Here is a 21,739-nt window from a genome sequence, read left to right on the forward strand (position 1 = left end):
GCACTTTTGAAACCATGAAATACTGTTTGGCTCAAGAGGTCTGCTATGTGCAATAAGACGGCCGATTAGAATTCATTCCTTTCTAGATCTGTGTGGTGGTGTCAGAGGCTGAACTGAAAAACAAAAACAGAGGAGACTGCACTGATTCATTTTTGTACCGTTGTGGGATTTCATCAACTTTGCCCCGTGTGCACACACTCATACCAGAGAATTAAAACCCCATCTTGATGGCAGGAAGGAAGGATCCACAATGTATAAAAAAAATGACAAATAAAAATCCATGGCAGTTCGGCGGGATGTGCAGTTTTGGCAACTGGTGACAAAGGTCACCATGTTTTCCTTACAGACGTCACATTATTGGCAAGTTCTTTTCCGTTTTAAGTTTCGTTTCATTTCCTGGTGAAGAGTCGAGTAGCTGCTTCCATCTTGGTCCCTGGTTTGGGCGGGAGAACAGAGTTTGGGGGTGCAGTGATCCCCCCCACAGCAGCGCAGAAGGCTTTGGTCCCAGGACACCCGAAGAGAGAGAGGGAGGCGAGTACCCAACACTACATCGCTGCGACATCGATCTGAACATACAGCTGCCTGACTCCGGCCTGCAGACAAAGAGAAGGACACACACACAAAAAACGTGTCACTTCCCTGTAAGGACAAATGCAGACAATTCAATTTGATGATACATTCATTTGCACAGGTGCCCGTTTCGTCCTCCTGACCTGTGTGAAAATGTTGTGCGTTTGGCTCAGAATCCAGCGAGCGTCTGCGTCAGGGGCGACCAGCAGTTTGAGTGTCCCAATATAGACGTCTGTGCACAGTGTCCAGAAGTGAGGCTCCTGTAGGTTATACACGCCCTGCAGCTGCTGGACCTGCAACACACATGCGCACGTGCACAAACACACACAGTATGTCATCAGCACAGACAGATGCACACCTCTATCATTACCACCCCACAGTAAAGGGTCTCGGACATGAGACAGGCCGGTAGATGTGGGACCGTGGGTGGGCCGAGGGCTTACCCTCTGGTAGCATTCTGGGAGGGCGTGGTCGAGTGTGGGAGGCGTGCGCTGCATCAGGATGCCGATGGACTCCCTCAGCAAAGGCACCACGCTGAAAAAAAAAGAAAATAAAAAAAGGACAGAGGTCAGCATCCCTCCTTTCCTCTGGGCTGTCCTGTAATAGCAGTCTCACAGGCCCCACACACAGGCTGCCAAGTCAGGGCAAAGGTGCGCTATCCTACTGGGGTACAAGTCAAGTAACATCAACATTACCATGCCTGGTAAGGCCCTGTGCTAGAGGAGGAAAACAGCATTTACTACGAGAAGTGAATAGATCTACCATAGTTTAGTGAACAGTCCAATATTCACTGAGCACAGACAAATGAATGATGTGAGGTACGATGAACACAGGGCAAATGGTAAACAAGTACCACTCAAAGACTTCAATCAGTCAATCACACTTGAAGTAACAATATTACAAAGCAATTTCACAGCCAAATAATGTTGCTCTACATGGGGCTAAAATACAACAGGGCTTGTCTTGATTCACCACAAAAACACTTCTGGCCCAAAAGAGCACTCCAGTTCAGTAGGTGGTCCTTTTTCTGTTATCAGTTTACCCAGAATGGTGAGCACAGTGAATGTGTTACAAAGCAATCTACTGGGTCAAAGGTCAGAGGTGACCTGGCATCTGCAGCTGGGACCCAGTGCAAATCAAACTGAAGCTGCCAAATAAAATAGGGATTAAATACCGATTTTGAGATTAACTGGAATCTCCAGTCTGGGAAAAATGTCAGAAGCCAAAGTGGATTATAATTAAAATAAAAAAGATAAACCAAGGCCACTGGTGTAAGTTATACAGTACAGAATTTCTTCAATAATGTGGCTGCTTGTTTGACAGGAGATAAAAATGTAATAAAATCCTGTAACTGTGTATGAAAAGTGAAGTTCAAACTAAATCAAACTGATGGGCTGTGGTATGAGGGGTGACCCTTCCCGGACCAGTGGCTTCCAGTCAGAGGAACGCTGACTGATGACTACCTAAGCTTTCCTGTGCGAGTGTGCAGGCAGCCAGCTAAGCCCAACCGCTTCACTGCCCTGTGTGCTGAGCGGGAAAGCATCACATTACTGCTCCTCCACACAAAAGGGAGAACTGGGTGCAGGCTTGTTTGTTTTACTGATGTCTTCAGTTTTGAAGTCAGAAAACGAACCTTCAGCTGTCCTCTAAAGTGTCTTACATTTACATTTACATTTATTCATTTGGCAGACGCTTTTATCCAAAGCGACTTACATAGGTTACAGTTCTTTACAATGTTATCCATTTATACAGCCGGATATTTACTGAGGCAACTGTGGGTGAAGTACCTTGCCCAAGGGTACAGCAGCAGTATCCCAGCGGGGATTGAACCGGCAACCTTTCGGTTACGAGTCCTGCTCCTTAACCACTATGCTACACTGCTCTTGATGAGCTTTGGCTTTCTGTTATATCTTTGAAGCTCACTGTAAAAACCCTTGCAGTGTCGGAGCCCTAAACATTCACCAGGCTCCAACCGTGCTCACCCCACCCTCCTCCGCCGAGGCCGGGACGTCCAAGCCCCGCCCTCCCTCCCCTCTTGAGGCTGGTAGCATAGCTCCCAGATGAACTCACAGCGCACGCTGGACAGTGCCATGCTAACCACACAGAGCCTTCCCGCCCGCCTCTCTCTCCTCAACATCAAATCATCTCAGCTGCTGCTGAGGAGGAGCCAGCTCTGCCATGTCATACTCTGCCAGACTCTAATGACGTCCTCCGTCTTCTTCCAAAGCCACAGGCCGACCACTACCGCATATGAAACCCATTAGAGGGTTACTGGGCTTGGCGTCTGTCCCTGCTCTCCCCAAACCCCCCCAACCCCACACCAAATCCCCCTCCGAGCCTGCAACCCCCAACATCTCCACTTGGTCCTTGTCAACGTAGGCACACTTTCCCTTTCTACCGCTCCACGTCAACAAAATTCCATAAACTGCTGTTATCACCGGGAACAAAGAGCTCACAGAGAAATACTCTTTTTATCCATCTGTCCCTTTATCAGACTGACAGCACTGAAGGTCACTCTGGGTTGCTGAAGTGTCATTATCATACCAAACTGTAAAGGCAGGCAGGAAGCCTAGGCTGGCAGTATCATATAGTGGTAAGGAGTGGGCTTGTAACCAAAAGGGTGCTGGTTTGATTCCCTGCTGGGGCACTGCTGTTGTACCCTTGGGCAGAATAATCCCAGTAAATATCCAGCTGTATAAATGGATAACATGTAGAAAGTGTAGAATATGTAAGTCACTCTGAATAAGCATCTGCTAAATGTTTGTAAAAAGCCTCGCTCATGCCTCTCTGAATGCAGGATGCTCTGCTGAATGTGTCTGAATCAATATGACCGCCACAAACGCCAGGTCACCTCACAGGCACAGGCACAGGCACAGGCACTCCTCTCTGCCCTTTTCTTAACCAACATCAGGTGCTGCCCCAGCTGGCATCAGACAGCTAGAGCACCATCAATTGCCCTTTTCAGACACCAAAAAGCCTGTTAGGAAATAAAGATAGGAGACTAAACACACACATAGACTGGTGTAGAACAAGACTGCAGTTCGAAGGCTTCACCCTCTTCACTCGGACCGTAAAACAGATGCTAAAAAAAGACGCCGCTTGCATCAAGTATTTGTTTATGTCCGTTTTAAATCTGAAGTCACTTGATTCAAGCAGATGGCAAAAGAATGGGGTATCTTATGAGATGCGTGCAGCACCACTTCCCCAATTCTGTCAAAATCTGTTTTTAAGGTACATCTATGGATTTCCTGATAGCTCAGCACTCCTTAACAGTAAACTCTCTCTGTGGTCAGGTAATGGTAGCAAATACATGTACAAAATCCAGCACATGCAAGCGTTTTGCCTAATACTCCATTCCCTTGTGAAAGGTTGTGGTTTGCTACCGAGCAATCAGACAGCAGTCCATATGGAATGCATATAAGCCATGATTTTTAACATATGCGTGTTTTAATTTATGATGTATTTGCATCTGAGTGGAAGGGGTAGAAAATGTGTCTGACTGTGAGACCCTGACATTCTGGCAGCACCACAGAACATCCATTTGTCAGAAGCAAGGAAAAAAAAAAATAAACTTTGCCAACAAATATAGTACCAGTCAAAAGTTTGGACACACCTTTCTTTCTTCATTTTTACCATTTTCCACATTTTAGAATAATAGTAAACACAAAACTATGAAATAACACAAATGGAATTATGCAGTGACCAAAAAACGAATCAATCTTATATTTTAGATTCTTCAAAGTAGCCAAAAAATATGTTTTAAAACTAAAAATTCTTTTGGAAAGAAATTCATACATAGACAAATATAAATAGTGAAGTTGATACCTAAGAAACAAATTTCAAGCACTTAAGTCAAGCAAGCATACAAGCATAAGCATAAGATCAAAACGTCTTTGAATGCATGTTTCGCATTATCTTAATCAGGTGTGCCCAAACATTTGACTGGTACTGTACGTGTGGGTCTTCTATAGCAGTATTTTAAAATGTTTTTGACATTACAACACTAAGCAGGTACTATCCAGTATAAAAATGGCAGTGTATCCTGAGGCTTATGGCCTAGTAGAGGAAATGCAGGCACCCTTGAGTAAGTCACACGGTTCAGCCAGCCCTGGTTGCGGGGTGGGGCAGACCGTCGCCCGCAAACTGGCCCCGTCCGCCACTGGCCCTCATGTTTGTCACTTGAAAACGAAATGAAAACAGGAAGGCGCAGCGTGACGGCCCCTGCCGGGCTCTGACATCACGCCATTGTTCCCGGGCTTCCTGTGCAGCGCTGGGGAGGGAGGCCATGCGCTCCCGACGGTGTGGCGTTAATGCGCGCCTCCCGTCTCCCCTCCCTGGTTCACGCCCGTACTCATTTAAAGGGCCCCCCTATTTCACACACTGGCTTTATTACAGCAAATCAGAGGAGGGAGAAACAAACTCGACACTTTTTAAAAGTCGTTTAGCAGACGCTCTTATCCAGAGTGACTTCCGTAAGTTACAATTTTTTTTAACATGTTATCCATTTATACAGCTGGATATTTGCAATTCTTGGTTAAGTACCTTGCCTAAGGGTACAGCAGCAGTGCCCCCAGCAGGGAATTGAACCAGCAACCTTTTTACAAGCCCTGCTCCTTACCACTATACCACACTGCTACCCATTCGTCGGGTAAAAGGGGCGTAAAGGTGAGTGGGACAAAAATGCAAGACCAGCTGTGCCTTGCATCCCCTTGCTCTGACCCTCTTTAGTTTCACCTCTCTATGAAGGCTAGCAATTCTCCATCATCTCAGTGTCGCTCGATGTAATTCATCTGTGCCCTCTACGCTGAGATTTCCATCCTATCTGCTTCGCCTCGTGTGGCACCCGCACCCGCTTCCCCACCACTGGCGTTGATAACCGTGAGCCCACGGCTCTCGCTCGCCCTGTGATATCAGCTCCTTCCCTACACCAGACAGGCGGTGTGTGATTGACAGGAAGCGGGGCCCAGGGGAGGTGCGCGTGTCACAGAGGCCGAGCAGGCAGATGTGGGGCTCTTGGCTGGCTGACTGCCGCCTTGGCAGAACCTGCCTTTTCGCACACTGCAAGCCCTCTCTGGCGACTTCATGGCACTACACAAGAAACCGGATCCACACTGTTCAAGGTAAGCACATGTTCCCAGTCATGCCAGGGTCAAATGTGGAAACGCATTACAAATCTAACACGCTTACTTTTACCATTGCCCACCTCAGAGTTCTATGGCTTTTGATCCATTAGCACTCAAGACATTGTAATAGTCAGAAATCAACACGTATTTAGCACGAAGAGAAACCTACCCTTTTGTATGCAAATACATTATAAGAAAAATAGGTTTTGGATGTTGGTTAAAAGCATCTGGAGTCAATCTGACGAACTGATCATTCATGACAGACCATGGTATGCCTAAGTGGGTAACTTCTGCACAAGCAGCACATCTCAGTCAGCTTCAGCCCACCACACTTCCAGTCTGCTGCAGATTAACAATGAAGGAGCGATTCTGCCCTGCTTCTCTACAGAACAAGGCCTTCACTCCGTTAACATGATGTAGCGGCAGTGTAGCATAGTGGGAAGGAGCAGTGCTTGTAACTGAGAGGTTGCCAGTTTGATTCTGTGATGGGGCACTGCTGTTGTACCCTTGGACAAGGTGCTTAACCCACAATTGCCTCAGTAAATATCCAACTGTATGAATGGATAACGTCTAAAAACTGTAACCTATGTAAATCACTCTGGATAGGGACTTCTGCAAAATGGCGATAATGTAGTGTAATAATGTAATGTAACGTGGTCTGGACCAGGTTTAGTGAGGAGTTTGGATTCTGGTGAATGTCGTGCAGACCTGCAGAATGATACATTCACTGCTGTGCACAACAGGCCAATCAAAGATAGGCCTGAGTGTGCTGGCTTGGGCAGGAGTATACAGTGACTGCACGATGCCACACTGAACTCTCACTCACTGCCCCTCCTTTGGGCTCACAACCTTCCAGCAGGACAAAGCATGCTGTCATGCCGCTTGCCGGCTTTACTCTGGCGGAGAGTAAATATCCAGCCGTAGAGACGGATCACAAGTAAGCTGTCCCGGATAAGGGCATCTCTACAAGAGGAGCGGGACAGAATCCCACAAGCTGGCATCGGCAAGCTGCTCCAAAGCATGTACCACAGAGGCACACTCACCCCTCTCCCCATACACCCCGCATCTAATGTAGAACTGTGTACATGACAAATCCTGTTCAGCTGAACAACATTTCACACAGCACCGCTTACAACTGAAACTCATAACGCTCTAAGAGGAGATCAAGAGGTGAAATGAAATCCCCACCCAAAAAAAAATCAAGGAAAAAACATGTTTCATTCTGACATCGACATTCATTACAAGACATTACTTAAGGGCCTGCTCTATTACACAGGAAAATACTTCTCAATCAGACCTCCGCCACAAAAGCTCTTTTAGATGGTCGCTGCCAGCCTGTCTGTACACCAAGAATGTCGGCAATTCCTGTGCCACAGTAAGTAATGGAAACGCTGTATCTCCGAGCTCAAATTCCAGCGTCCCTTTGACCTGCGTTTACCGCTGCTCAGTTACGCCACACCTCGTAATAAGACTCCCCAAGGTTTACCCAGAGGCACTCGGCAGGTTCCTCCCGTGCTCCTGGGACCGTAAAGGAGGAGGGAGACCGCCGAGTCCAACTCGCCGCGTCCTCCGACGCTTCAGCTCAACCAGACTGTACCAGATCTGAAAGGCTAAAGCCGCGGTTTCAGCGAGCTGGGGAGGGGGGGGGTGAATCAGAAGCTCAGCCCTGAAATTGACACTGGACAGAACCGGCTGAAAATGAATACATGCAGGATAAAACGTCGGAGGAGCAAGCCCTGCAACCTGTTATTAGCGAGATGCAAAAGCCAACGGCAATAAACACCATGTGGGATAACCATCTCGTTTAACCCCGGCTCTCTGCGCCACTACAAAGACAAACAAAGCCTTCAGATGTTCCAGAGACTGGAAAGTACATGTAAACATTTATTATTATTGGATGGGGTGCTTTGCTGGAAAAAAACAAAGAAGAAACATACACGAAGGAAAAAAAAACAATAACACAAACCGATACTAAGACGCAGGAAGAGTCAACCATTGCAGTCATTTTTGAAGCCGATTACTGGTGTATGACGTTCATGAATTTTTATTCTATTGTGCTCTTCTCTCCATTAGCACAGCCTCGATGCTCAGAGGAGAAAACACAACAAAACGTCATCCTTGAAAGCATGACACTATGTATAAAGGTACAGCGGGTCCCAAAGAAGGTTAATTGATTGCATCTGTGGTGGGTGCTACATTTACTGACATAACACGTGTGCCAAAGTGTGGGTCAGAGAGATTGGACCAGTACAGGGTTAAAATGCCGCATCAGCCAGGTAGTAGCTTTTCTTATTTCTGATACCGCAGGTCAGCGGTATGACCTATGGTGTCCCCTGCGTATGAAACTAAAACACATGGTAACCGAATAAACGCTGAGACAGACGCAAAGCGGGCGCCTGCTCCACCTGCAAAAAGCTTAGGGTTCGATGCCTCCATTAACGTGTGAGCCACATGGCAAGAGGCAGCACACAAACCGCCGACTCCAAACGTCTGCTTCGCACGTGGAGGAAAGGGTCAAAACAACACACATTAAAACTAAATGCGGCACAAAATAAAATGCACCAAATCTAACGCACCAGCTGAAGGCGCAGCCCCACAGAGCATGTAGGGAAAAAAAAAAAAGCACCGCTCTCCACGCGGCACTCGCTCAGACACTGCATCACTACAGTCTGAGGGCAAAAGAGGAGAAGCAACAATACAAAAGACAGGGCCATTTGTTTCACTGTGTGAGCAGCTGTGCTGGGTTCCTGCCACCTGCCTGAGTCTAGCAGACCAGAGGTACTCTACCGGAGGCCATGTGCCCCTCTTCAGCAGCACCTAACAGCTTTGCGCGGAAGGTGTGAACTTGCTGACCCCATTTCGGCAGTCAGCTTTAAATCAGGAGCTTGTGCGTCTCCTCTCTCCGTTCCAAGTGAAACCACGTGGCGGATTGGCGTGAATTTCGAACGGCGAAAGCCTGTTTTACACGTAGAGGTGTCGCAAGCACACAATTAGGGCATGTTTCACGTTTCAAAAGTGGGAAAACCCAAGTGTTGTGTCAACAACACATGTAACACTTTCTCTTAACTCATATTCACATTAAAATGGCAAAGCATATGTGATTTTGCTTCAGCTTGATATCTGCTCCTTTACACAGTGACTGTTGATCCACTTCAGTGAGCTGGGTAAAGAATTACTAGAGAATAAGAACAGTACAAATTAAAACACTTGTACACCCTATATTATATCTAACTTACTGCTGTTTGCATTACACTGATACTTGGTTAACTTCGCTGCTAGTAAGGGCACGAGGCACAGCTCAAAGAATGTCAATCTCCTCAAACTGCATAAGAAGCAAAGCTCCTGAAATAACCCCTCCAGCATTAGGACTGGCAAACGCATCCTATCAGCATAACCTTTGAGAAACCCCGAGGTCCCCTCTCATTCGAGCAGCACTCCGCTGCGTAATCGCAGCCCTTTCAAAAGAATGCTAAAGCGGCCCGCTGCTTCTCGCTCAGCCCTCTCTCTTTGCTCGTAGATTCCTAATTATTGGGTGGTTTCAAAGGCCCTGATTAGCAATGTGCCTTCGGCCAGCCGCAGAGTTAATTTATGCTAAACACGCTTTAACTCTGCTCATTCATTTGGCCTCGTGCTTTAAATCCGAGGTGATTAACGGTCCCTGGAAGTCTTTCATGCCGCTGAGACCGGGTGGGGGTGAGAGGAGCGCCTCGCTCTGGGTCCGGGGCAGCAGGAGGGACCCACACGGGGTCTGAACCCCGCTGCCTTTAGGATCCCCGGGCCCGAGGACTGGCCACAGAGTCAGTCACTAATCACAGGCCGTAGAGCCAACTGGACCTGCCGCAGCTATTCCAGACATCTGCCCTCCGGCGAGCGCGCCCGGCCCGGTCTGGATGCCGTGGGGACACGGGGGGATCGGACCAGATGCATGTGCATGTGCAAGCAGCGGGAGGCGGGAGCGTGTGCAGCTCCTCTGAGCCACGGCGCTGAGGGAACGGCGCACCCCCCCCCCACCCCACCCCCGCCCGCCGTCCTCCGACCTCAAAATGTGGTGACTGTCAAGAAAGCAAAACAGAATGTTTTTCCGTGGCATCAATCTCCCAGCTGGGGACCATGGTGAGAACAGAGAGACGATCATCACTTCAACTGGCCAGCGTTCTGTCCTTGCCTCCCTCCATCCTAAACGCCACCCCCTCCTCCCCGGGTCAAACTAAACACACTTCCACTCCGCATATTCACACAGTGACTGACATACATACATCAGTCCCGTGAGGATGTCTGTATATCTGCTACATAACTGCTGAACAGACACAGTGGCAGATAATACAGACCTCAGCTATTGAGGCCTTGCTCTTCCCCAGAATGACAGATAAAGACATTCAGGTGGAAGCCGGCTTCCTTACATGACTCTGCAGGCCGACCTTCCTCTCCACACGTGTCTAGTAATCCAAGATCTACATCAAGATATCGCATGAGACATGAGGACTAAGGTAAACAGGATGGTGAGCATAACTGGGCTGAACAAAGCGATATCGAGGGCATTGGATATTCATCTTTGAAATGGTTAACACGTCTGGGTGGGGCGCCTGCAAAATAACCACAAACGGGAAATGTTTGCAAATCCCAAGCGAGACTTTCTCTCCGCCCCCTCTCCACTTTCAAACAATCTGAACGCCAAATGAGCAGCCCCAATGCAGCAACGAAACCTTCCTCCAGCATCTTTAAAAACAAAAAAAAAAAACAGCTGCTCGTTAAGGTGTTTTTAGAAGTCAAAACTGAAATCAATTTCCATTCCGCGTTTCTGTTACCAATTATTTTTTGCTCGGGGGGGGCCAAGTCCCGCTTTTGTGCTGTTGTGGGAACGCGGCTGCAGAACCTGGCCCCTTCTTCACCTCCGTTCACAAACAGCACCTGTAGCGAAACGGCGCTCTCTCCCTCTCTCGCTCCGGGCCCATGCTCCGCGCCGTGACAAAGACCGCGTCTGAGAAAAGGCCTTTTGTCTTTATTGTAAAACTTTCAACTGATCATTTCTATGCAATTCCAGTACCGCCGTTGAAAGGAGAGGCTTGAGAGAGAGAGAGACGGCCTTAGCACAACTCGCGGGGGTACGATAAAAGAGGGGGAAAAGCCGTAGCAAAGGATGCCTTTGTGCCGGCATATTTTAAAAGAGCAGTCACAGATCACGGCCACATTCCAGCGGTACAAAGACGAGTCTGAAATGCCGAGTGAGGAAAAAGATTATACAGGAGGGGCTCGGCAGCAATTCATGCGTTTGAATAAACGGCCCGCTTCTGATCTCTTGCTATTGTGTAATACTCCTTCCCTGTAACACAGTGAATCACAGGCACTACACTCAGTACAGTACTGTACCGCTGCTCTCTGCACAGCAATGCACCCTTTCACTGCAACACTTTGCTCTCAGTTCAGTACTGTACGGCATTACTGGAATACACTGCTCTAAGTACAGTAATGCACGCCTTCTTTGAAACACACAGTTGTCAGTACCGTACTGTGCCCCTTTACTGGAACAGATTGCTCTCTATACAGTAATACACTGGAAAACTCAGCCACAATGCTGCCCTGGCCCTGTGCCGTCTGCTCTTTTCTGTAGATCATGAGTCCGCTGTGATTTGGTCCAGAAACCACACTTACGAAGAACAGGTCTGGTCCTCAGGGAGCTCAGCTGTAAGTTATAAAGACCGAATCTCCCGCTGACGTAAGACTGCCTCAGGGGCAGGTAAACAGCGCCACCAGGTGTGCAATCAACGGGGGGAGGGGGAGCTCCATCTGTGCCTCACCTCTTAGCAACGCCACCTCTCACACAAACAAATCTCCATCACAGCAACCACAAGCAGCTCACAGACAGAGCCTAAATCAACGAGCATGACAACTACGCTAACTACCACTGTACTACCATTATTTTGCTATTCAATGTTGCTGCAACAGCAGGAACGTGACAACATATGCACCGTAAAAAGAAAGATATGTTGGGATAAGGAATGTTTTCCATAAACTGTGCTCAAAGCAATTACACATCTGCCTACAGTACTCACACACGTGTATCGCGTCTGAGCTATAAACTACCCAAAACGCCACGCCACAAGAGAGAGCAGGCTCCACGCTTTCAGAGAGACCACATGTTCTGACAGACGCCGGGACCCCACCCGGCTCTGAGCTCCGGGAATTCCTCCCGCTTGCAGCTACAGCAGCCGTTGCTCTGAAGTGGCTGCAGAAACATGCCCCGGGGCATGTTTACATTCGGCTCTGCGGGTCAGAGGTGGAGCTGGTCATGCATTATGTGAGGAAAATTCTTTAAAGTACTACAATTGTGTGTGAGTGTCATTTTGCAGGGCAAGGTCAAAATCTAGGACCTCATGGTCATATGCCACAGGTATGACAGGGACTTACCACAATGTATGTGTGTGTATGCTCACCCTTGCTGGTCTATGCTCACGCTCACTGGTCTGGGAGTGTTGTTAGCCTGGTCTGACACTGTTGCTCAATTAACTTGAACGGACACACCTATGTTCTATTGTGCTGGAAGTCTCTCTGGATAAGAGTGTCTGCTAAATGCATTTAATGTAATGTAATTTTGCAGTGCATGCTAACAAGCTAGGATATCATGGTCATATCCAGCAAGTATGAAAGAGACTTACCATAATGTTCGTGTGTGTGTGTGTGTGTGTGTGTGTGTGTGTGTGTGTGTGTGTGTGATTTTGCAGGGCAAGGTCACGATCTTGAATCCTGTGGTCGTATCCAGCGGGTACGCTCACCTGACTCCGATGAGAATGGAGATGAGCATGGAGCAGATGGGGTCGGCGATCATCAGGTCGTACTTCTGCATCAGGATGGCAGAGATAATGACGCCGATGCTGCCCAGGGTGTCGGCCACGATGTGCAGGAACACTCCTATGGCACAGAGACGCGGTTAGGGCACTGGGAGAACAGGCCCCAGCTACAAACTGTGCTTCCATTACCCAATCACAATGATTAACAGGACAATAATACCACCGTCTGAACACACAGGTGAAGCACTGGCCCTAAATGCCCCGAATGAAAGAAATAATAAATAAATATATAGGAGATTAAATATGAGTGTATAATAATAATATACGACACGACATATCCACATACACACATTGATTATAACATACCAAAACACATGTGCAGAAGTCAACACATAATGCATACGAATATGTTTAAGGAAAGCACTTATGCCTTTCCACACATACACATAAAAATAAATGCTGAATTCCAGAGACCATATGCCCACTTTGAAAGATGAGTTGCAAAAATCGTGTTAAAGTAAACTAGCGTATTTGTACTGCTACTTCTCAATGTTGCTGCACTGCTAACAGCATTTGGATGTTTGGTCAGCGCAGTCGTTTCGTTAGCTGTTCCGCATTTGGACCCTACAAACATCCACAGTACGAGCACAAAGGGGCTGAGGAGTGGCCTGTGTGCAGTGAGGACTGCGCTGTGTCCACACGGCGAGCGTCCGCACCGGCATGGCCGTGCGAGCGGGGGCCCTGCGTTACACCTCTCCCCTGGGGAGCATCACCGCGACGGTCCCCCCACGCGGGACAAACAGGAAGCCCCCCCCGCCAGGGCTGCACGCATCACCCAGGGAGAGAGAAACGAGATCGCTGACAGGGTGCGTGGCTTCGTCCTCTCCCGCTGCTCGTCTGATGCCACGCTTCCTTCCTCACTGTGTCACTCTGTGGGCTCCGGGCGAAAGAGATGCGCGCGTGAGCAACCCCGGCTCCGCTCGTGTTACTGCGAGTGATGTAAATACGCCCGTACGAATTCTCCAAACGATGCCCGCAACATAACAGCGCAGTGAAGTCACCAGAGCCGTGGCTTTGCGGAGGACAGTAACACAAAACAGACCTCAGAACAAGGCGGCTCATTTTCACTTTGTGGGGCAAAAGCATGCACCCTGCGTGGACGGGATTTTAAAGCCAGGCAGGAATGTGGAAGAGGGCCGCGGAGCCCCACGAGGGTTCACTGTGTGCACGGGGGCCAGAGTCAGAGGATCTGCCCACGCTACAACCCCAATACAAGCCAACACAATTCATCACAGGCAGAGAAAGGCTTCTAGAGCGATGACAAAAGAGAAGGGGGTTGGTCACCTCCCCTCCCTCTCTCTCGGGTGTCCTCTCTTTCTCGGAGCTCTGTGTCGCTCTCTCCCGCCGCTGGCCTCCCAAAGAGCCCATTCTCTCTCTCTGCGGGCAAGACTGAAGGAGACAATCCACATTCCCTTTTTTTACTTTCCCACCAGCCGCACAGAGAGCCCTGCAGGTCCCCACACAAAGGCGCTTAAAGGGACAGCGTTCCCAGACACCGCGCTGACATTGTGCATCACCAAACCACTAAATCACAGGAGCACAGCCATGTCCCTGGGTACACCAAGCAGTGTGGGGCATCAGCAAGGAGCAGGGCTCATACCCTATAGGTTGCCGGTTTGATAACCCCATGCGGCACTGTAGCTGCACTTGGCAAGGCACTTGATGCAGAGTTGCCTCAGTGAATATCTAACTATATAAATGGATAACACATAAAAATTTTAAGCTTTGTAAGCTGCTCTGGGTAAGAGCATCCGCTAACCAATTAAATATAACACAAAATGCCATGTCCCACATAAAACCACCGACAAGGACGAGCTGGGATGACCTGATGAAATGATGGAGATGATGACCGCAAAAAGAACAAAACACTTCCCTCCGAAGTCCTACACTTGTGTCATGTGTTCGTTCATGTGACACATAGCATTTTATTTTACATCTATGATAACCAAGGCACTGTTTTTTGTTTTGTTTTCGTGGAACAAGCAAAGCACTCAGGAGGAAGTTCAGCCAACTCAAACTTCAAAATGCCATGCTACCATTCACATGTTTATCTTAAGCTGTAAAGTGCAACCAAAAATAATGTGTTGCTTCATGAGGAAAAAAAGTTTTGTTTTTCAATAGAAGATGCCAGTTTCTAAAAAGAAGATTGCCTCTCTGACCAGCCACACAGACACGTTACAGGTGATTCCTTATAGCAATTTTCAGCAGATACTGTTAACAATGACCATTAAGTATACTGACCTATAGTATACTTCCCTGTACAGAGAATGCTGTGAAGGCATTTGCCGTGCACACTGAGCACTACAGTATACTAATTCAGAAAAAAGCAGGACTTTATAAGAAACTGCATAAATGAGATTTTGTTGGTAAAATACTTGTACTGCAAGATTAATTATCACTGAAGTACAGATGTCCTCACATCACATATTAAACAAAACACCAGAATGGCAAAAAAGATCTGTTGAGCAATGAAAGATGGCTCACAAAATTAATATTAGCAAGCATGCTTTGGGGCCATCTAGTGGTGATATACATTTTCATTCTTTTGATTACACAGTTTTATACCAATTTACCTTCCAAAATCTGTTTGCTGGAGCCTTTTCCTGGTGAAAGGTCATCTGGAAAGTAAGACAGACATGTATTACAGGAGAAAAAGTGTGTTTTGAAAGCCTGCACATTCCACTAAACATAACATGGAATGATTCTGAAACATTATTTCTATTTTCCACTGAATTCAAAGCCATGCTCAAGCCCTGCCATTTGAGAAACTTTCAGAGGTACTTATAGGTACCTTACTTACAGGTACCCGCTCAGTCTTACGCTCACAGTCATACTCGCACATCCCCCTGCACACAGTGGATAGCAGTGAAAAATAATGTCTGAGAACAAGGGTAAAGCTGGCTCTACCGTGACAGTGTGTGTCCTCGTGTGAGTGCCCGTGCCCACCGTGACCGTGACCGTGTCCGTGACCGTGGTCATGACCGTGGTCATGGCCGTGACCGTGGTCATGGCTGTGTCCGTGTTTGGACCCATGACTGTGTCCATGACCTCCGTGGCTGTGTCCATGGCCCACGCTGCCATTGAACAGAGAGTGACTGTGACCATGTCCTAGACAGAAGAGATGCTGATCAGGAATAACAGTGAATACGAGCCCGAGCAAAAAGATTGATCAAACCCAATGAATTAAATCAAAATCTCTGTGGTAAACACAGTTCAACACACTGCAAAAATGCTTTCTTGCTGTAGAAGGGACAGATACGTAAAATTCAAAGTATTTAATGTAAGTTCAGCTTCAAGGACCTAAAAAAAGTCACCAGCAGGTTAAGTACTACGAGCTGTAGTGAAGCGTGCCTGTGGCCCTACCTTCGCCCCCGCCATGAGAGTGCCCATGACCCCCATGCTGAAAGACAAAGATTCCCACCAGGTTGACCAGCAGCCCAGCAATGGAGACCGGCAGCAAACGCTCATGGTGAACATCTGGGGGTTCCAGCGCCCTCTATGGGGAAAAAATGGGAAGGAAGGAGATATTGAGCAACCAATATCAAATGTGAATAACCATGGGTCACAGAGCTAACAAAAAAAAATAGGACTACGTCAGCAAACACCCACCATCTCTGGGCACTGAGCCAGACCTACCTCCACTCCCTCGGAGAAGATGAAGAAGGCCGTGAAGATAAGGAAAAGGCCGTTCACGAAGCCAGCCAGCACCTCCGCTCTGACGTAGCTGTGAGAGAGAGAGACAGTAGGTGAGCAAGAGAGGTGTGGTCCGTCTTGCCAGGTCACACCAGTAATGAAGATCCTGTATACTTTCCCTGCCAGGCTTCTATGTGTGAAAATGTTCTACCACTTTGAACTGTGAGGTTATAACTTTAACAGCTGCAGCGTGCTTTTTGCGGGGAGCCCAGTGAGGACAGCGAGTCCTGAGAAATTCTGCACATCCAAAGTGATCCATATAAATTAGTCACATCTGATTCAGTTGATATTTATACTGTGTTCTATTTTTAGCTGTACATCATATGGCACTCTTCAGTTATACGTCATAAAACGGTATCGTTTCAAAGAAATGAAAACTCTGTTCACACTGATGACCACCTACTAATAAAGCGAAACATCAGTGTCCAAACCCCACGTGAAAGCTCCAGTGCACTGATGCGTGTCAGTGACCTAGCCAATGTGATTACAGAGTGTCATTCGTGGACACCCCTCTTACCCGTATGAGAAGGCGTCATTGGACCTCCACCTGGAGATGACGGAGGCTGCAAGCCCCGCCAGGAGAGCTGTGCAGTCGAAGAACATGTGAAAGGAGTCCGATATCAACCCTAAACTGAGAGGCACAGAGACACGCACATCACAGGACACACAGGTGAGAAAGGCTGTCCCATATGAGCTGATTCTCTGACAGATGGATTCTCTGAATGGATACACTTCTGTTCTTTTGTGCTGGAAGTTGCTCTGGATAAGAGCATCTGCTAAATAAATGTAATGTAATGTAATGTAATGTAATGTAATGTAGAGGCTTTTGGACTGTGACACACAAAAACCTGAAATGAGTGCTAACACAAAATTTACGTTCAAACTAGGTTCACACCTCAGACGAGCCTCTGAGTCCTTGCATCATTTCCTGAGAAAGGACCATTGACAGTATTCTATGTTTTGAATAAAGACGGTGGGTGGGCTGATTTAATAACTGCACTCACGATTCTGGCTTGAGTGACCGTCAGAAGAATCCTACTCTAAGCCAGGGTGCGGATCAGTGCGTATTCTCCCCTGTGCATTCTGGTTTTACCTGACCATTCAAATGCTTCAGTGGCTGTTCCATGCCAACCACCATGCTTTCAGCAGGGTCCTCAGACACCTACCCGCTTCACCACGACAATTAGTTTATGAATGACAAACTGACATCACTAAATATATCAAGTAAATCTGAAGTGAAATGACACATTATATTTCCACTGCAAAAAATCACTTTCAGCTTGGATGCTGACTCCACAGCAAATATACTAAGGCTCCTTGTTACACTGACAGGAGTTTCTACAGGTGCTTGCACACTGGCCCAAAGCTGACCAATTTAGTGTTTTGAACAGAAAATGTGAAGGCACCTGAGAGTCGCTCTGGAGTATCACCCATGCTCCAATTGGTGCCCTGTTAAGTGTAGTGCAACATGGGACATGTAGTGGGAAAAATAGCTGCTGCCTGTATGTAAGTGGAGGAGGATTGCATTCAGCTGACTTCAGCGACTGCAGAGGTTGTGGTGAGATGACACTAATGAGAAACTGACAATTACAAAGACACAGATGTGCACATACGTATATTTATTCTGAAATATACGAAATGTATCAGTAACACATGAATGGACCATCTAAAAAAAATACTGTATGTAATATTTACACTTGGTAATTAAAAAAAATCTAACTCTCCTCGAGTGAGTGGGCGAGTACTGTGTCCATCACTCTGTTACTCCAAAAAGCCAATGTAAGACACAGTAAATTAGCCAGAGCGACAAATGACGCTCTGTTGTGTGCTCTGCAGCTTGTTCTGGTATTGGCAAGCGCTCCAATTTTATGGCAGCAACTGAGGAGATGACAGCTGAACAATCAGTGGCTGTTGCAGTGTCTTTTCACATGCCCATCAGCATGTCCTCCAGCTCTTGTCAATGTTCTGCAGTGGATCAAATATAGCAGCAGTGGCAAACAAGTCCATCTTTTGAGATGTTTACTCAAGGGACCAGTCTGACTGACTTGTATTTGGAAAATGGCGCTGTTTTCTGGTAAGGAATGGAAGTCACACCTCTCCAAAGAAAAGGCTCTGAGCAAGCAATAACAAACAGCGGAACAGCAAGGGGCAACCTGAGGGCGGTGTGTGTTTGAGGAGATCAGGTCAGTGCCATAAACTGATGGTGAAAAACAGGCACCAGTTAAACACATAAGGAAGACTGTAAAACTTAAAATATCTTGATGGCAAAGTTAAGACCTCAGCCCCACCTTGTCAAACAACAAGTACGCACACACCCTATGGTTACCATTTCACATGTTTCTCTCAATTCACCTGCCACAGCAGAAGTCTCTTTTGTGTTATTGATCAGCAAGTTGGCAGGTTTTGAAAGTGCTTACTGTATAATTTGGGGCACATGGATGCAGAACTCTAAACACCAATGGGTATAGGCTGAAGAGTTCATACATAAACACGTGCTGAAACCCTTTCAAGTGATGTGCCTTGTTATCCAGGAAACAAAAATATAATGCAGAGCTGGTGTCTGAGTGTCTTGTAGCCGTCTGTACTAGGGGAAGGTGTGTCAGCATGTCCTGTGTTACTGTTGGTTAGGTGATCACCTCTCACATAATAACGATTTGCACCCTCTGACCTGGCAACTCAAGACGCTTAACAGTAACACCTGATAGGTTTCATTGGGGGTAATTATCAGAATATAGCCCCCGCTGTAACGCACACTTCCGGGGCTGTTTATTAAGACTACGACCAGTAACTGCTTAGAACTCAACTGAGGTGCTATTGGAATAAAGCAAACTGGAGAGTGAACTCGTCAGAGTAATTTCTTAGTGCGGACAACGCGACGCTATCCTTGTAAACATATGCAAAAACATGCAAAACAGCCATTCAGCTGAAATATATTTGTATTTCATCGCCCGTACGTGTTTACAACCTTTCACTCAATGTGGCAACTAATTCATAGTCCACCGACCGTGAGATCCTCCTTTCGCTTAAGACCTACGTGGCACATCCTGTATTGTGAGATGTTTCTATGGTTTTCCCCCTTCCTCTTACTGTAGCTAGCTAGCTAGCTAGCTACTATTACCTACCTGTTGCTCCATATGCCGTACAACAATTCAATAAAAGCGAAGGACAGATTCAGACACAGGAAAAAGAAGAGATTTCGTGATGTTTTGTCCGACAGAATGGATCTGAAAACAAGCAAAACCACAATCAAAATACTTTCCGCTGAAAGCACACTGGAGTCTAATTGGGTAGCTAACTTTGGGAAACAGAACATGACACAATGTTAGCTCACTAACTAAATCCAATTTCACATCAAACGCCACAATCGGCAACCAGGCGCGCATAAAAAATAGAAAAGTTAAACGTGTACAAGCAACTAGTTAGACTAATTACATTGCTACATATCACAAAAATTGTACTCCAGAGTTACACACATATGTTGTCAAACGTTGTCTAGCTAGACTAACAGTAAGATAAGCCTTAGAAAACAGGCTGTCTTGTCTACAAGTCTGTGCTGCCAACTGAAATACTGCTTGCCATCTTGCTAACTTCCTTCAAAATAAACCCTGGCGTTCATGCCAGTAATTTTAACAGCCTAGCTAGCCAACCAGCTGGTTAGCGATCGAGCTAATCAGTTAGCTAATTAACAAATTTTTAGCCAAGTTAGCTAGCGTCAGCTTGCTAGTCATTGACTTTTAGCAGAACTAGCTAGACTTTGCCGAATACATGCAGTAGAGCTACTTGATCATGTTAACAACTGACTGTAGCCAGCAAGTCAGCTATAAGCCTGGCCTGACTAGTCAGCTGGCTGTGGATAATCAAAGTAAAAATATCTGACTTCTTACTGGTTCCGACTTTAATGTTCAGTGGCTACCTCGCTATCCAGACACATCAAGCATTGCCTTGCTGCAAGCTTGCTACTTCGATGCAGATAGGCACCTACGGCCTCGATGCGTGAGGGTCAACACTACCCGATGAGAGTCATTCCAACCCGGGTGCACCATCACTCTGATACCGCTAAATGTAGCCGGTTAAAGCACATGAAGCAACAAATAAAGCGCAGTTTACCTAAACCATCCGGATATTTTGGCGAGGAGGTTAAATTTCGCAGGTTTGTATTCGTCATCTTTGATGGATAATGGTAACATCTTAATACAGCCAGATCTCCACACTGATTCCCCAAACAGTGAAGAATATGGGCAGAGATTTGCTCAGTTTGGGCACGGAAGGGGCTATCGCACTTCCGGTCGTCTGGGGGCGCTGATATGTTTATTGGTTAACTAATGTAACCTTGCGCGACACTTTTATGTGTGTGCCGCTCGTTGACTTCAAAGTTCTGGTCAGTTGTTTCCGTTGTGCATTGTAATAACACGAGTTCAAGCAAGTATCAGTGTCCAGGCCTTGAAGAGGAACTTTTTTCCCCAAGATAACCTAATATAAAATAATACTCTCTTCGGTTACGTGGCTAATAAATGTTGATGCAAGAAACCCAAATTATTCACGGTCACGCTTTGTGATAAAAGTACATTTCACAATTACAATTCAGCGAGTTATGGTAATGATGATAACTTATATTCATATAGTGCCTTTTATGGACACCAAAGCATTTTTGAGTGTTTTGGTAACTTGCCTCAACAACCACCAGTGTCTTCCACTCATATGATGAGGTGCAGCGGCTATTTTGCGTTGAACACTAACATACATCAGCTGATATCAGGAGGCAAGGATTTCTTTAGCCAACAAACCTAAGAATTTTTAGATAGGTAGAGCCACACTGGGAATTTGAGGGATTCAGGGTGATATGATTGGTTCCTTATTCTGGTTCCATATACTTTCTTCTACTACAGTTCTGATATACATAATAAATACATTGTTAATTATTGAAATGATATGCTATATTGTACTTATCATTTCTCATTCTCTCACTAACTGAAAGATTAGGGAAGCAAATATTTGCATAAAATGTACATATATACAAAAAGAATATCTATAACATATTTTGTGTCAGCCTGTTACAGTTGCAGATTGTGTCTAACAATCCTTGCCCAGTTCCCTCTGATTGAAAACAACGCCCTAAAACATCTTGGTTTCTGCTATGATTTCTAAGTTATATTTATCTGTCTCAAATTCTAGACTCCTTTTACCTGCTCTCACTGTTTCAAAGGAAATCATATTACAGTCTTGGTTGACTCATAACCTGCCACTTATTCGCACCTGGTTATTTAATACCTCTAGCCTCCCTAACCAGCTGTGCATCTCTGTCATCTCTTTATTTACACTACTATTTTTCTTTTGTTTTGAAGGAGGCTAGGGCTACTTGGTATCTAACTCTTATGTGTCTATTTAAATTCTGTATTGATTCTAAGGCATTTGCCTGGATTCTGTGCTTCATCTCACAGCACATACAAATTATGCAAGTCTTCCTGCCAGCAGGTTGGACAGGGAGGTCACATCCTCTCCTCCTTCTCC

At 46.5% G+C, this 21,739-nt stretch overlaps 1 protein-coding gene across 1 annotated transcript; it reads right to left on the bottom strand.

Moving 5' to 3' along the window:
- Positions 1-512: 512 nt before the first annotated feature.
- Positions 513-20,498, bottom strand: slc30a7 (solute carrier family 30 member 7). Its single transcript, XM_036521602.1, has 11 exons — positions 20,339-20,498; positions 19,354-19,455; positions 16,749-16,862; positions 16,175-16,262; positions 15,902-16,034; positions 15,446-15,646; positions 15,112-15,156; positions 12,464-12,599; positions 1,014-1,104; positions 714-863; positions 513-593 (listed from the first exon to the last, which is right to left on the bottom strand). Exons 1-11 carry the CDS (start codon positions 20,416-20,418, stop codon positions 546-548), a joined length of 1,188 nt encoding a protein of 395 aa, XP_036377495.1. The 5' UTR covers positions 20,419-20,498; the 3' UTR covers positions 513-545.
- Between the last annotated feature and the right edge of the window lie 1,241 nt (positions 20,499-21,739).

This window comes from Megalops cyprinoides, chromosome 2 (assembly GCF_013368585.1).
Source record: "Megalops cyprinoides isolate fMegCyp1 chromosome 2, fMegCyp1.pri, whole genome shotgun sequence".
In the NCBI taxonomy this organism is placed as follows: Eukaryota; Metazoa; Chordata; class Actinopteri; order Elopiformes; family Megalopidae; genus Megalops; species Megalops cyprinoides.

Bases quoted from the DNA above. Each gene is read 5' to 3' on its own strand.
- slc30a7 (XM_036521602.1), bottom strand. From the start codon at position 20,418: ATGTTACCATTATCCATCAAAGATGACGAATACAAACCTGCGAAATTT. The intron at 16,263-16,748 runs GTAAGAGGGGTG...TCTCTCTCACAG, and splicing joins AATGACGCCTTCTCATACGG to CTACGTCAGAGCGGAGGTGC. The intron at 16,035-16,174 runs GTAGGTCTGGCT...TTTTCCCCATAG, and splicing joins TCTTCTCCGAGGGAGTGGAG to AGGGCGCTGGAACCCCCAGA.